The sequence below is a fragment of the Cotesia typhae genome, unplaced genomic scaffold, assembly GCF_013202065.1.
Source record: "Cotesia typhae breed Kobodo isofemale line unplaced genomic scaffold, CoteBio_Ctyphae contig_44, whole genome shotgun sequence".
NCBI lineage: Eukaryota > Metazoa > Arthropoda > Insecta > Hymenoptera > Braconidae > Cotesia > Cotesia typhae.
The window spans coordinates 6,525,668-6,540,970 of NW_027423753.1; the positions used below are offsets into that span (position 1 = coordinate 6,525,668).

The 15,303-nt window shown below is 29.0% G+C and overlaps 2 protein-coding genes across 4 annotated transcripts in view; both read left to right on the plus strand.

Annotated features, from left to right (window-relative positions):
• Fw (CUB and Sushi multiple domains furrowed) overlaps positions 1–15,303 on the plus strand; it is a 30,373-nt gene that overhangs the window by 8,516 nt on the left and 6,554 nt on the right. The window contains exons 1-10 of one of the 3 annotated variants that reach the window (XM_074245047.1): positions 4,408–4,680; positions 4,804–4,921; positions 6,590–6,648; positions 6,758–7,063; positions 10,665–10,787; positions 10,912–11,075; positions 11,180–11,306; positions 13,692–13,841; positions 14,608–14,964; positions 15,046–15,164. In XM_074245047.1, coding sequence (XP_074101148.1) covers positions 4,833–4,921; positions 6,590–6,648; positions 6,758–7,063; positions 10,665–10,787; positions 10,912–11,075; positions 11,180–11,306; positions 13,692–13,841; positions 14,608–14,964; positions 15,046–15,164 — 1,494 coding nt within the window. In that variant the 5' untranslated portion in view covers positions 4,408–4,680; positions 4,804–4,832. Of the gene's footprint in view, positions 1–4,407; positions 4,681–4,803; positions 4,922–6,589; positions 6,649–6,757; positions 7,064–10,664; positions 10,788–10,911; positions 11,076–11,179; positions 11,307–13,691; positions 13,842–14,607; positions 14,965–15,045; positions 15,165–15,303 lie in introns of those variants that run through there. The other 2 variants (XM_074245046.1, XM_074245045.1) reach the window with 2 other exon arrangements.
• On the plus strand, positions 518–2,196 carry LOC141528813 (uncharacterized). The gene is made up of 2 exons (XM_074245048.1): positions 518–1,806; positions 2,155–2,196. Exon 1 carries the CDS (start codon positions 1,040–1,042, stop codon positions 1,802–1,804), a length of 765 nt encoding a protein of 254 aa, XP_074101149.1. The 5' UTR covers positions 518–1,039; the 3' UTR covers positions 1,805–1,806; positions 2,155–2,196.

Genomic DNA, 15,303 nt, shown 5'->3' on the forward strand with positions numbered 1-15,303 from the left:
TTGTATCGAGCGCATCATAATTTTACACGTGCTATTTTCTTGAAAATGAGTGATCAATCTTCATATTCAAATAAAAAAGGAACTCACAATGTTCCTAAGCATCGATCAATTGCGAAAAAACGCAAGTTTACCGGAAATAGATTTACATTTGAGCAATCTACTGCGAATACCAGTACGTCCGCAGAAAAGTTATTACAAAATAATGACAATAATGTTGTGATTGACCCATCTCATGGATATTGTATTTTGCAATTTTTATCAGTTTTTAGTGCAATTAGTAATTTAGTGGTGTGTAAAACCTGTCAAAAAAAAGTTACTTTCAATCAAGCAAGTTCAAGAGGTCTAGGGTTCAAAATTGCTATTATTTGTGAATGTGGCAATTCGTATATTAATTCTGGACCAATGGTTGATAACGCATTTGAAATAAATAAACGTATTGTTGCTGTGATGCGTCTATTGGGCATCGGAATAAATGGGATAAATTTTTTCTGTGGATCAATGGATTTAGCATGCAAATTTTACGACCAAACTTTTGCGGGATGTTTTACGAATTTACAGATTGCAGCCGAAACTGTTTGTAAGCTCAGTATGCAGCAAGCTATAAATGAAGAAAAAGAGCTTACATTAAAGAAAGAAAATTCGGAGACAAATTTGACTGTTAGCGGCGATGGTACCTGGAAAAAACGTGGCCATACTTCCCGTTTTGGACTAGTTACGCTGGCAGGAAAATACAGCAAGAAAATTCTTGATTCATGCGTAAAATCTACATATTGTCAGAGTTGTGTTTTTGGAAGAAAAAAAAAAAAGATAGCGAACCTGAAGATTATGAGGAATGGCTATCATTACACGATGAAGAATGTGATGCCAATCATAAAGGATCTGCCTCAAAAATGGAAGTGGATAGTGTAAAAGACATGTTTGGTCGTTCCATTAGTAAATATGGTGTAAAATATACCCGCTATATTGGTGATGGTGATAGCGCTACCCACAAAGGACTTATAGATTTGAATCCTTATGATATTCCTGTTGCTAAATTGGAATGCTATCTACATGTGAAAAAAGAATGGGAACACGTTGCCGAAGTGTAAAGAACATTAATAAGAAATTAGGAGGAAAAAGTAAAACATCACAAAAGTTAACTGTAAATTTTATAAATAAACTCCAAAAATATTATGGTTTAGCAATTATGAGGAATCAAGATAATGTAGATGAAATGTATAAAGCAATCTGGGCAACATTTTATCATTTCTGTTCAACTGACAAAAACCCAAATCATAAAAATTGTCCAGAAGGCGCTGAAAGTTGGTGCGCTTATCGCCGCGCGGAAGCTGAAGGAATCACTAGTACATTTAAACACGATTACCTCCCACTGGATCCAGAAGTACAAGAAGCTATAAAACCTATTTATGAAGACTTATCTCGATATGAATTGCTTGATAGATGTAAAGGTAACAATACTCAAAACAACAATGAAAGCTACAACGGTTTACTTTGGCACTTTTCACCCAAGCATCTTCATAATGGCTTCAAAACTATTGAATTGTCAAATAATTTTGCAACTGCAATATTTAATGACGGTTATTCGTCAATTTTGAAGATATTCAATGTAATGGGAGTGATAGTTGGACCTGCAGCAAGAGATTTTGCGGCTCTTAAGGACGACACGAGAATACGAATCGCTGATTATCGCCAAAGGGCTTCTTCAAAAGAAGGTCGATCATCTCGAAGAAAAGCTTCTTCAGCTGAACAAGCCCTTTTCGAAGAAGAGGAAGGTGTATTATATGGCCCTGGAATAGCAGATTAGCTGTAAATATGATTTTAAACCACTTATAACAGTGGAAACGATCATTTTATCTTTAAACGCGTTTTTCTCGAAACAGCATTTTCCGAATTTGCTGCAGTGATTACTCAAAAACAAATGATCCGATCACTATCGAATTTTTTTACATGTTCTATATATAGTTCTCCGTACAATGACCTATCGATTTTTTGATCTGATCAAAAATCGAATTTTCGCAGGCCACAAACGACCAAAATTTTAGGTAAAATTCGACTATTTTTTTAAAACGCCGCCATATTGTCAATTTTTGATTTTTTTTTATCGTAGGTCATTGTACAGACAATATTATCTAGTTTAACGAGATATTTTTTTAGATTTCATCCACGGAGAAGGCCGGAATCACTGCAGCAGTGAAGGACTTTTTTTTTTCGCGCCGTTAGAGATCGACGATAACTTAAAAAATATTTAATTTTTTTCTTCAAAAATTTCATTATGTATTCTTAAAACATGTATAAATATATTCTTAAAATTTTTAAATAATTGATAAAGTATTTTTTTTAATAAAAATTCCCAAAAATCACGTTTTTTTTAGGCCGTTACACTAGGTGTGCCCCTTAAAGCGCTGCAATTATTTTTTTTCAAAGTGTCCAGAAGCATCAAATTCTTTGTTTTCGCAAAAATTACCATTATTAGCAATTTTTCGATTTTTATTCATTTTTTCAATGGAAAAAATTTCTTTGTCTCGAAAATCATTATTTTTCCGTTAATAAAGATTAATTTTTTAAGAAATTTGAAAAAATGAAAAAAATTTTTCAATTTCTTTTTTTCGAATTTTTTTATTTTTTAATTTTTTTTCCAACGTCTTCAGAATGCTTTATTATTGTAAAAAAATAATGAAAAAGTCTTTAATTATGACTGAACAAAGCTGCAATATAGCTTAAGACGCTGAGCCACGCGTTATAGATTGAGAGAGCCCGGCGCCCGGCGCACGTTAATAAATAAATTCGTATTGTTTAAACTAATCGCGAGCAGTGAAATTTTCTTTCAGGATCTTAAACTTTAATAAAAACCGCATATAACTATTGAAAAAAATTTTATTTTTTTACCGAGAAATCAATAAAATTTTAATTTGTTAACTTAGAAATTAATTAATAATAAGATAATAAACAAATCATTTTTAAGTATTAATATTGTTGTAAAATATAGATATTTGACGATAAATCCTGAAAATTTCATTAATTTATCTATAACGGTTGATTTGTTATCTATTTTTTAATTAAAAGCACTCAAAATTTTCATTGTAAAAACAAAATTGTTGTTAAAATGAAAATTTTGAAAAATCGTTTGGGGGGTTAATTTTATCATTGTGACTACTTGAGGAAAAAATATATAGACTTAATTTTCAGGATCATGTGGAAAGTAGGGGGACCACTTGACGTGATCTTGCTCAGTAATAAACGTGGAGAAGTATAAATATAAACAATGTAGAGTATAACCTCTCTGAGCTCAAAAATATAATTTATATGTTACTTTGAGCTCTTTGAGTCAATTTCACTTTTCAAGATCATCTCACTTCTTTTTTTCCTACACAACATACTTAACTATCGTATAAAAAATTCCCTCTTATAAAAACATTAAACAACTTTAATTCAATAAATTTAATCGATAATAAAGAATTATGAGTAGTTGGATTCAGTAAATCATTGAAATAAAAATTTTTTCTGCCTGACTACTATTTTAATTAGTGAAAATATTACTGTTGTTAATAATATTAAATTATTAACAGTACTACTAAATTATACAGCGAGAAATTTTGCGTCATTGCGTCAAAAAATTTTGTGTTAAACATTTAACACTTTTATGTGTAAATTTAATATTTATTGTGTTAAATTAATACACAAAAGTGATAAATATTTAACACAAAAAGTTTTAACACTAAATTTTTTGACGCATTGACGTAAAATTTTTACTGTGTACTTCCCCTTTATTTAAATTATAAATAAGATACCGTTTAAGTAAAAAAATGTCTAAAAATACTTTGAATAGTGAGAATCGCAAGGTCCATACATTCAGATGAATTTGCAACACACGTGAGAGATATTCTTCAATAAAAAAATGAATTCTCCTTTTATATTATTTTATTTGCCTTTCATTTTTTTTTCGACAACTTGGATGACCTAAATTCAATCTATTGTTTGAATCATTACGAGAATAAACTCCTTACTGCTAATAAAGCAAATAAGTTTTGCCAAGTCAGTGAATTCACATTGCATAGGCATTGAAATAATTTTATCAAAAGAAATCCTGACATTGTAAATTGTAAACGTTACAATGAATTTGCGTAGGTTTTTATCACGTGCATCAAAACACTTATCCGTTACGCTTACGCCTATGCATCGTGAACATAATCATTTACTGTTAAATAGCTCAAAACATTACTGAATGTAAAACATTATCTTAGAAAAGTAAAGACCGCTGCAATTGCTTGAACACACATACGAGCTATCAATAATAGTATTATTTGTACTTATCTGTTCTAAGTAATGCGCAAAGTAATCGAGTTGATTAGGTCGAGAAACGGTAGCTGCGTCACGCAGTTAACATTTAATGCTTCACTGCTTTTACATCAACAGTTATTAATTCAGTTTTTTTCACTCTCTATTCATTGTGAATATACAGTTTTTTTAACAATAATTTAAAGTTTATTTAATTTTTTTTTGTAACACTAATGATAAAATATCTTTTTATAATTTCTAATTTTTTTAACCTCTGATTATATTTAACGATAAAATAAACTTTCTATTTTGTTCCGAAGAATAAATTACTATTTTTAATAAGCTTGAGAATAAAAAGGAAAATAAAAATATATTTTATTCGAAAGCCAATATTTATTAGTGTAGGTACAAACTGAAGTCAATTTAATATCTTTGTCAACAATGTTTCATGATAGTGTGAAAGTGTTTTTAATTAAATTTTGTTTATCTTGAAAGAAGAAAATCTATCTTAATTGAATTATTTTTCAGGGTCAAAATGCGGTCATCCAGCAGTACCAATGAACTCAAAAGTTTCACTGTCAAACGATTCATTGTTAGCTGGTACCTTGGCGACCTACACTTGTGATGCCGGTTACGAGCTCTTTGGGTGAGTTTGAGCACCTTTCTATCTCTGTAAGCTTCTAAGTATATGGTTGTCAAGTGCAAAAATTGGTCGGCTATTAAAGTGCAATTAGCCAAGATGTCTAACGGCACATTGCGTCGTCAAGATGCAAAAAATTTGAAATAAACTCAATGAGAAAACTAATTATATTCTTGATTAGAGTATCTTACAAATATATGCATTATATATCTAATGTATAAATTAGAGTGATTCATATTGACTGACTATTTTTCTTCGATCTCATAGCAAAATATTGTTTTTTCCCCTCCGGGTGTAAAGCGTCAACTTTAGCCCCGCTGCGCTAAACGAAGTTTCTGCTTTACGTCTTCGTCGAGGAAAAAAATAGTATACACTCCTCGAGAAGTAAATAAGAAAGCCTCAGATCACATGTTTGTTGACCTCGGCTTCGCCTCGGCCAACAATTGCATGTGCTTTGAGACATTTCTTACTTTTCTTCCCTAGGGGTGTAATATACTATATTTATGCTGAAAAAAATTGCCTGAAAATTTGAGTCCTTAATTTTAATTTTAACTACTTTTTTTTTTTTTTTCGATTTCTCATGGTTTTAAGTATGTTAGTGTGTATCACTGACAAACTACTGTAAATTTTCAGTCCAAAATGTCTCTTCTAGAAAGTATAGATAGTAACTTTTAAAATACGTAATTGTGTTTGAGTATTTTCAATACAAAGCAAAGAACTTTTTATTGTGACCCTGACGGTAGACTTTGGATCCAAGAATGGTAGGTTCGATTCCCAACATGACCGAAATTTTTCTTTAGGTCTCATTCTATCACTCAAAAAATATTTTCTTGGGACAAGTAAACAATGTGTCGATTCAAGATATGCATCAAATTAGAAATAAGTCAATATAATAATCTTTAAAGAAAATATTAATTTCTAGAGTCAAAGTGGTACTTGTTTTTGTACTAAGTATACAAGATTCTTGTGGAAAAACATTTTTTTTTCTCGGTTTTAAATTAAATCTCTTGCTCTAAATTGAAAGAAAATTTGACTCAAAATATAAAAATCACTTGAATCAAGATAAAATAAGTATTTTCAACGAAAACTTAAAAAATTTAACTCACGAATTTTCTGACCCTTCATGTGGGAATTTTTCTAGTTAATCTAAAAGTTACTTTTTTTTTTTTTTTTTTTTTTTTTTTTAATTGAGAGGCAGAACAATTTTGAGTCAAGTATACCGAATTAAAGGCTAAATTAATCTCGAATGTTCTGAAATTTAAAAAGTATGTACGCAGTAAAAATTATTTCAATTTTTCAGAAGCAAATTTACAATAAAACTTTCTGTAGATGCATTGAATATTTTTGTTTATTAAATAATTTAAACAATAGAAAACATGATTATGCAAATGTTCGTGTTTGTTTTAAGAAAAATTTTAATTGTACATAATATATTATTTTTATCATCATATAATTCACAGGTTGACATCCATAATGCATGAAGTATACTAATGAATCAATAGTTATTAAAGTCACATACTTTCACCGGAATCAAATTAAGTAACATTCTTATTTATGTATTCACTGCTTAAATTGATTTCTCATTACTATATGTATAATATTTTTTACTCTATATTATAAATCCTATCATTCGAGAACCACTTATAATTTAAAAAAAACTTTCTTTCTTTGCAGACAACCTACCACGACATGCAGTAGTTGGGGAAGATGGCAAGGCGAATTACCATTTTGTGGTAATGTTCACTTCCGATTTTAACAATGACATATTTAGTATTACAATAAAATAGAAAGTTAAATGATGTCTTCAAATTGTTACTAATAAGTATAATTTTTGTTAAACAGGCACAAACGTTGGATTTCGTAAGCCTGCTAATCAATCAACAACTGTACGAGGTGGTGATGCTAGCCACGGTAATGACGGAGACACAGGAACTGAGCATGATGGAAAACGATGCACAGAAACTCAAAATGAACCTAGTCCATGGTGGAAAGTTGATTTATTAAAAGCTTATTCTGTAAAAGTCGTTAGAGTGACGACTAGAGGCTGCTGTGGTCATCAACCTCTCCAAGATATTGAAATAAGAGTTGGTAATAGCAGCGTTGAACTACAAAGAAATCCATTATGTGCCTGGTTCCCTGGAACTATCGGTAATATTATTTTTATTGTTTTATAAATATTGTAAATAAAAGTAGTTTCTAAGTAATAGTAAGAATGCATATTTAATACTTACTTGTTATTTAGTACAGCTGATTACATTGTAAGGACTTTAGTGTTTATGTTATAGTTTATAGTTTATCTAGAAATCAAGTATTGAAAGGTAAATTTATAATTAACAGTAATAACTATTATTTGCACTGCCGAGATAATCAGAGTAGAATTGACCTATTTCGTCAGCAATGTTCTAAAATAATAGAGATTTATTAGATTACCAATAAAATTATAATTTTTTTAGTTTTACGCAGAGAAAAATATAGTCATGATTATTTACTGAGTAATCGCAAACAAAAAGAAAAAATATAAATCCAAACATATATTTGATTGTTTGAATGAGCCGTTAACTTCTTTCTGATTCTCGGAAAATATATCTAGGCAAATATAATAAATTATTGATATGCATTTTCGGCGATAATGCATATAAATAATATATCGATACTAGGGTGGGTCAAAAAAATCGAATAATTTATTTTTGATTTTATACTCTGAAAAATAGGTTCGTAGACACCTAAAAAGAATTCTCTCCAAGTATAAGCTCTTAATTATAACGGGAAGGTCCTCCGCTTTGCGGGTTTCTATTTTTTTCGAATAATCAGATAAAAAAATTTATATCTCGCTTCCAACTGCTTGGAAAAATATTCCGTGGCATAGATTTTGTGAGAAATTGAATGCTTTACAAAAAAGGTCTCTTATGACTTTTTCAAAAACTCAACCGATTAAAAGATATTCATAGTTGAAGTTTGGCTATTTTAAGGAAAATATTCGTTTTTATTATGAATTTTATAAGTCGATGAAAAAAAATTATTTCGGATTGCGGAACTCTCGATTTTGTAGGAAATTTACTGCTCTACAAAAATGGTCTCTATTGATTTTTTGATTAAGTGAAGCCGTTACGAGATATTCATCGTCAAACATTAACGAATATCAATATTTCCAGTTTTTGATCAATAATTCGATAAATTTTAATTTAAACTATGAGTTTCAGGAAAATTTACATAAATTTGAGTTTCGATCGATAAAGAAATGTTATAATAAGTTAGATAAAGAATTATTGGAATTATCATTGATTTTCCTTGGAGAAATGCCTCAAGAAAAGATTTCTTTCAAACGTCCTGGTGCTGTTCATCATGCTAGATGGATGGCTAAGGCCATTTATAGTTTGAAAATGTATCTATTCAGAGATGAATTCAAACTCTCTCAGAAAGAATTGCATGGTCTTCGTCATTTCTGTATTTTTATAGTCACATTGTATTTAAAAGCTTGGTTTTCATCAACTTCTGCAACAACTGCTGCTTATCATGACTTGCAGTTTATGAAAAATTTATTGGAGTACAAACATATCAATCCTTTGATTTCTTCAGCTACGTGTGAAAAAATGATTTCGCACTTATGGTATTTGAGCGATGAACTTGCCATTTTATCACTGTTTGACGATGGCGTTCCATTAGAAGTAAAAAAGTATTGTTGAAGCTGTTAATACTCGTGAAGGTACAGATTCTAAAGCTAAATGATTTGTAATTGCTAAAAAGATTTGAATTCATTGGCGCAGAGAACTCTGAGTGACTTTGTGTCTAAAAAGTCATTAAATCTTTTCAAAATCTTCGATCTACCGTATGACTTTCTTGATGTCGATGTTGAATTATGGCCTACTAATGAGAGTTATCTCGAAAATAAAGAATACTTTCAACAACTAAAAGTTGTCAATGATTCAGCAGAGCGAGCTGTTGCATTAGTCAGTGAATATAATCAATGCTTGACAAAAAATGAAGAACAATTCCAGTACTTATTGCAAGTTGTCAAAGAACATCAAAAAACATTCCCAAATTGTAATAAAAGAAATTATTTATAGTAATAGCGTACTGTTATGTTAAAAATATAGACAATTATATTGCAATTGATAATTCAATAAAAAATTTATCTATAAAAAAGTTAAATACTGGTTGTTTCTTACTTGATTCAATACTTTTCATATTAAATTTGACAAAGAAATATGTCATTCACTTCAAATTAAACTAATCATTGGCTATATGTCGAAAAAATGCTCTAATTTCTTGTTTTAATGCAATCAAACAAGCTCAAGACTGAAGACAATATTAAAAAAATTGTTTATAACATTTCTTTATCGATCGAAACTCAAATTTATGTAAATTTTCCTGAAACTCATAGTTTAAATTAAAATTTATCGAATTATTGATCAAAAACTGGAAATATTGATATTCGTTAATGTTTGACGATGAATATCTCGTAACGGCTTCACTTAATCAAAAAATCAATAGAGACCATTTTTGTAGAGCAGTAAATTTCCTACAAAATCGAGAGTTCCGCAATCCGAAATAATTTTTTTTCATCGACTTATAAAATTCATAATAAAAACGAATATTTTCCTTAAAATAGCCAAACTTCAACTATGAATATCTTTTAATCGGTTGAGTTTTTGAAAAAGTCATAAGAGACCTTTTTTGTAAAGCATTCAATTTCTCACAAAATCTATGCCACGGAATATTTTTCCAAGCAGTTGGAAGCGAGATATAAATTTTTTTATCTGATTATTCGAAAAAAATAGAAACCCGCAAAGCGGAGGACCTTCCCGTTATAATTAAGAGCTTATACTTGGAGAGAATTCTTTTTAGGTGTCTACGAACCTATTTTTCAGAGTATAAAGTCAAAAATAAATTATTCGATTTTTTTGACCCACCCTAATCGATACTGCCATTCTAATACGTCTTGTATCTCACATTTAGAAAATTTTACAGCAGACGGTGAAAATGATTCATTTTTAACATTTATTAAATGGGATTTGACTGTCGAAAATATTTATTTAAAAATAATAATTAAACTATTTGACCTTTAAAATTTTAATACGACTTGCATAATATTGTTATAATTCCATTTTTCAAAAAAAAGTCAAATTGTCAAATTTTGTGGGATACGACGTATTAGAATGGTAGTATCGATATATATCTGAATATAAATTTTTTTATATATTTTTTCTTATTTTGAATATTTATTGATTTAATTAAGCATTGAATTTCATCTGGCTTGAATGACATTCAATAAAGAATAGTTTCTTCAATTAACTGAAGACAAAATTTTTAAGAGGATGATGCTCACTTTCTCCATTTCAGTAAAAGGGAAATTTATTTTGTCATCATACTTAGCTTTTTGTTTTGATAATTAATAAAATTGTGATAAATATGATGAAATTTAATTAACAAATTAAAAAATTATATGCTAGTATCATTAATCGAAGTGTCCCATATAATACGTAGAGTAATGTATCGAATTTTTCTACTTGATTATTCAAATTTTATAATCAAATCGCAGCGATAAATTACGAGGATTCCCATTACTATTATTACACTCTTATTAGTTGACAAGACTATAGTGATTTGCATTTTATAGGGGTTGATTTTATCATCTAGAAAAAAAATATAGAGTTTATTTATCAGAAATTTTATTTTTACTTATCATTAAATGTTATCTTATAATTTAAAGAGCGCATTTACAAATAAATTCAATTTTTTTTTTTTTTAGAGGAAGGCATTACAAAAACATTTATATGTGCAAGAGCACTTGTAGGTCAATACGTTTTTCTTCAACTAGTCGGTGTGGAAGGAAGTTTAAGTCTCTGCGAAGTTGAAGTTTTTGCAACAAATGGTGAGTCTAATTATTCTTAAATAATATCACTATAAACGTGTATACCATTTAAAATAAGTTAAACAGTAATGGAAGTACACTGAAAAGGCCTTTATTTTACACCACTTACCATATGCTCCAACAGAATTCTCCATTGACAGATGTGCGCACGCTGATACTCCTGCAGACGCTGACATTGCAGCATTTGATTCGACTTGTTACGAATTTATAGTAACAAAAGGAGGCTCTTTTCACGATGCAAGAAATTATTGTAAATCACGCAGTGGAGATCTAGTTCATGGCTTTAAAGTAATTATTAACTATTTATTTGCATTATTATTGTTACTATGAGCTATTATTTTTTATATATCTTAACTAATGATATGATTTTTTTGTTTTGTTATATTTATTAGGGTGTATCATCAACTTTTATTTTGAATAATTTGGAAAAAAGAAAAGACAAATTAAAAACACAACTTGTATGGATTGGTGCACAAAAAGAACCTTCAATAACAGTAAGAACTTGGCGATGGGTTGACGGTAAGTTGATATAATAATAATTCACTTCCAATTGAAATCTTTGATAATCAATGAAAAAAAAAAAGATTAAGAAAAAGATTGACGCTAAAAGGCCATCCCTGCAACTTCTCACTAATTCCATACCCAAGCAATTAAGATTGCATTCATGACGTTTTTGAGCTCTTCGAGCTCAAAGAGTTAGCTATTCTATACTATTGAGCTCTTCGAGCACGCACACACACATAGTGACAACATGGGGGGGGGGGTAGTCAGAGAAACTTTCTGTGACCTTAAAACGTTGAGATCTGGTGAAAACTCGATTTTTGAAAAACCAGGTAAAACCAATAGCTTTCTGATTTTAAAAAATTTTCAATTTTCTTAGTCGGAAGTTAAAAAAGAATACCGAAAGAATCTGGAATAAGAGAAAACACGTCGCTAAATATCAAACAAAGATTTGTTTTTAACTGTTTACTGTACTATTACAATGGATGCATTTATTTATATAATAACTATGAAGGTAGATCTAGACATGAAAATTCCCAACATTAATAAGACAAGATACTGCAAAAACCTTTACCACTTTGTGTAGTTTTATAAAAATATAATAAAAAGATGGCTAGTTCTTACAAAAAATTATTTAAAGTTTACTTTATAGATACAATTTGTTAACGAAAGTGCACTATCGCAATAGTAATTTATGTATGTGATATTATTTTTTGAAGACAATGTCTTTTCTTTCCCAACCTATGTACAAATAAAATTTTTATCTCTATAGGATAAATATTAGGGTGTCCGTCATTTTCCACGCATAAATTTTATCAAACATTTATAATGTTTTAACGTTCATTGATTATACTAAGGGGACTATACTGATTGCACTTAAAAACAATTATTCTGTAAGATGAGGTCGCTGGTTCATTTCTACTCAAGAATATTTTTTCTCGAAAAATATTCTACTACTCTTCATTTCAATACTTATAACTACTTTTTATATTACATCTTAGTATTAAAAATTCAGCTTCACATAGTATTTAAATCTCTAATATTATACATATTAGTGGTTTTAAATGAATATAATTGCAGTAACGGTACAAACGGTGATGATGACGGTAATGGCATTTTGATCACGTTTCACACAGTTATAGTAATACTTACTCGTACGACTTCAAAATCTCTTTGCGTAATACAAAAGATAACTGCATTACTGACCATAAATGAATTAAAGATTTTAAAAAGCCAACACTATAGAAAAAATGTTAGTGTCTTATTGTTACTTAAAATTGTAAAGACTTTTATTGTTTAATAGCTTCATTTCCTATTATATTATCATTTTTACGGCGAAGTAATCTAAAATGAATAGCTTAAGTTTGAGAAATTCTTGTATAAATTAGAAAAACAATAGCTTACTGATAGTTATATTGACAGAAGATCGAACTGATACGCAGGTGACTAGGGTTTAATTCCTAAATAAAGAAAAAATATCGTTTTCATTGTGGAAACATTTATTGTATTTTATACAATATTTTTAGAATGGAAAAAAAAAAAAAAAACATGTTAACCGTATAGGAAAAAGTTGTTTCGAGAATTTAAAAATTAAAATACTCGCTTAAAGTTAAACTATCTTAGAAAATTATTTTAAAAAATCAAGCAAATCAAATAAAATTAACACTGTAATTCCAAATCATATTCAACAGTAGGTAAATTTAACAATGAAAAACAAAAAGTATCAATTTCCTGCGTTAAGTAAATCAAATGTCTCATAATAGATCCATAAGTCCCGATACGATGATTCGTGTGTTTTCTGTGAGAATTGGGTCACAACAATTGGGCGTTAGGTAATATTACATGTAATAGAGTACGTCGAACTTTAGAGACTGTACTTATTATAAAGAATCCTTGGTGACTGACAATTAACTTATACTCGAAGGTTTATAATAAAGAAAAAGAATTAATAATATACCTTTCACATATATTGATTATATAACGCATACTTTATATCATACACCTAATACTGTAACATTTGATTTATTATTGTTAACTACTAGGCATACCTATTACTATTAATATTAATTTATCATTATCATATTTTTACAATTTGGATGCATAAAAATTTTTAATTGATTATTACGCTATTCATTTACTAGCACATTAATAGATTAGAAAATAAACAAGAAAAACGTGTGACAATAAGTATAGCACAGAATTAAATGATTTTAAATGAAACGTGAAAGTAGTTACTTACATTGTAACAAGCCGGAAGTTGCACCTTAATGTATTAGGCACGTTTGAGAGAGCATTTTTTATGCGTAATATAGATAATCAAGTGAATGGCTATTAGTTAGTTAATCTATTACTCGAAATAGTCGACTAAATAATGAATTAATCAAGTAATTAATATTGGCTAAGGTGAAATTGTTCAAAAACCATCATGGGGAAAAGATCAACCTAACAACTACAACGGCGAACAAAATTGTGTGGTACTTGACGGCGGTAGAAGTTGGCTTTGGAATGATGTCGGGTGTAACTTGGATTATTTACATTGGATTTGTCAAAGCAGTAAGTATCAATTCTCGGATTAAACATTCATAATAAATAAGCAGAATTTGCCCACTTTATGAACAACAAATTAGTATTTATTATGAATAATCGGAGTTAATTAAATTACTATTTTTCATTTTTTTTATCACTTACCAAACATTTGATTGATAATTCACAAATGATTTTTTTTTTAATACTATCAGAATATCTACATAATTTTTTAACATGAATATGCTTTTATCAGTCATGTCGAATGAAAATAACTAAAGCGACTGTTTTTAATGAACAGTTAAGATTAATTATTACCGATATTTATGTTTTTTTGAGAGTCTGATGATAACAAAAGTCGAAACATCTCTGGTATAAGTAATATCATGATAGTTACTTTCTTTGCCCAACTACCTGATATTTTTATGAATATTAATTATGACAATTATTATTAAATCAGAAGTATTTTAAAGTAGTTTTTTACAATCTCATGACCATTTAAGAATCAATTGTTTTTAAATTAGACGATATTACTTTTTTTTTTCTTAGAAATTTTCTTAAATATATTCATCAGTAGTTCGTCTGCATCTAAATATTTTGATTGAAAGTTAATCTAAAAGTTTGCGAATAATTTAAGTATGATTAGTCGCTATACGTTGCAAAAAATATTATCTCAATTGAAAGTATACTTGATTAGTTTATTACGGAACAAATTATAAAATTCTATAGACTTATAACAATTATAATAACATACATGTAGATGAAGATAATAAATTTGAATATTTATTTTATTCAGAGCCATCGAGTTGTGGGAGTCCTGATAAATATGAAAACACAACGATTATTGGAACAAAAAAAACAATTGGTTCAACTATTCAATATGTCTGCCCAGATGGATATATGCTAATTGGTAATAAATCTCGTGTATGTGAAGTTGATGGATTTTGGAGTGGCAAACCTCCCACTTGCAAATACGTCGATTGTGGAACTCTTCCGGAACTAGACAATGGAGAAGTTAAATTAGTTAATAAAAGAACTACTTACGGAGCTATCGCTGACTATGTATGTAAATACAATTACACGCTCGTTGGTGATACTAGCAGAAGGTGTGGTAATGGAGGTATTTGGAGTGGACATCAACCGAAATGTCTTTGTAAGTTTTTTTTCTATCTAATAATTAAAATCGAAGAATATTTTTTTACCCTTTCCGATTTTCTATAATTATTGCTTTCAGTTGATTGGTGTCCTGAACCACTAGAAATAAATGGTGGGTTGGTGATAAAAACAGGTAAACGTGCCGGTTCAACAGCAACTTATACATGTCAAAATGGTTTTATTCTTTTTGGAGATAATGTGAGTGTTACGTGAATTTTTTAATTTATTTTTTACTTAAATGTAAATTCCATGTTCTCAATTCATTTTTTATTAAATTAATTATAATTATAGTTAGTATAGCTTAAGGAGATTAAGTACCAGTATTTTACGTGGACAA

Bases quoted from the DNA above. Each gene is read 5' to 3' on its own strand.
- LOC141528813 (XM_074245048.1), top strand. From the start codon at position 1,040: ATGCTATCTACATGTGAAAAAAGAATGGGAACACGTTGCCGAAGTGTA.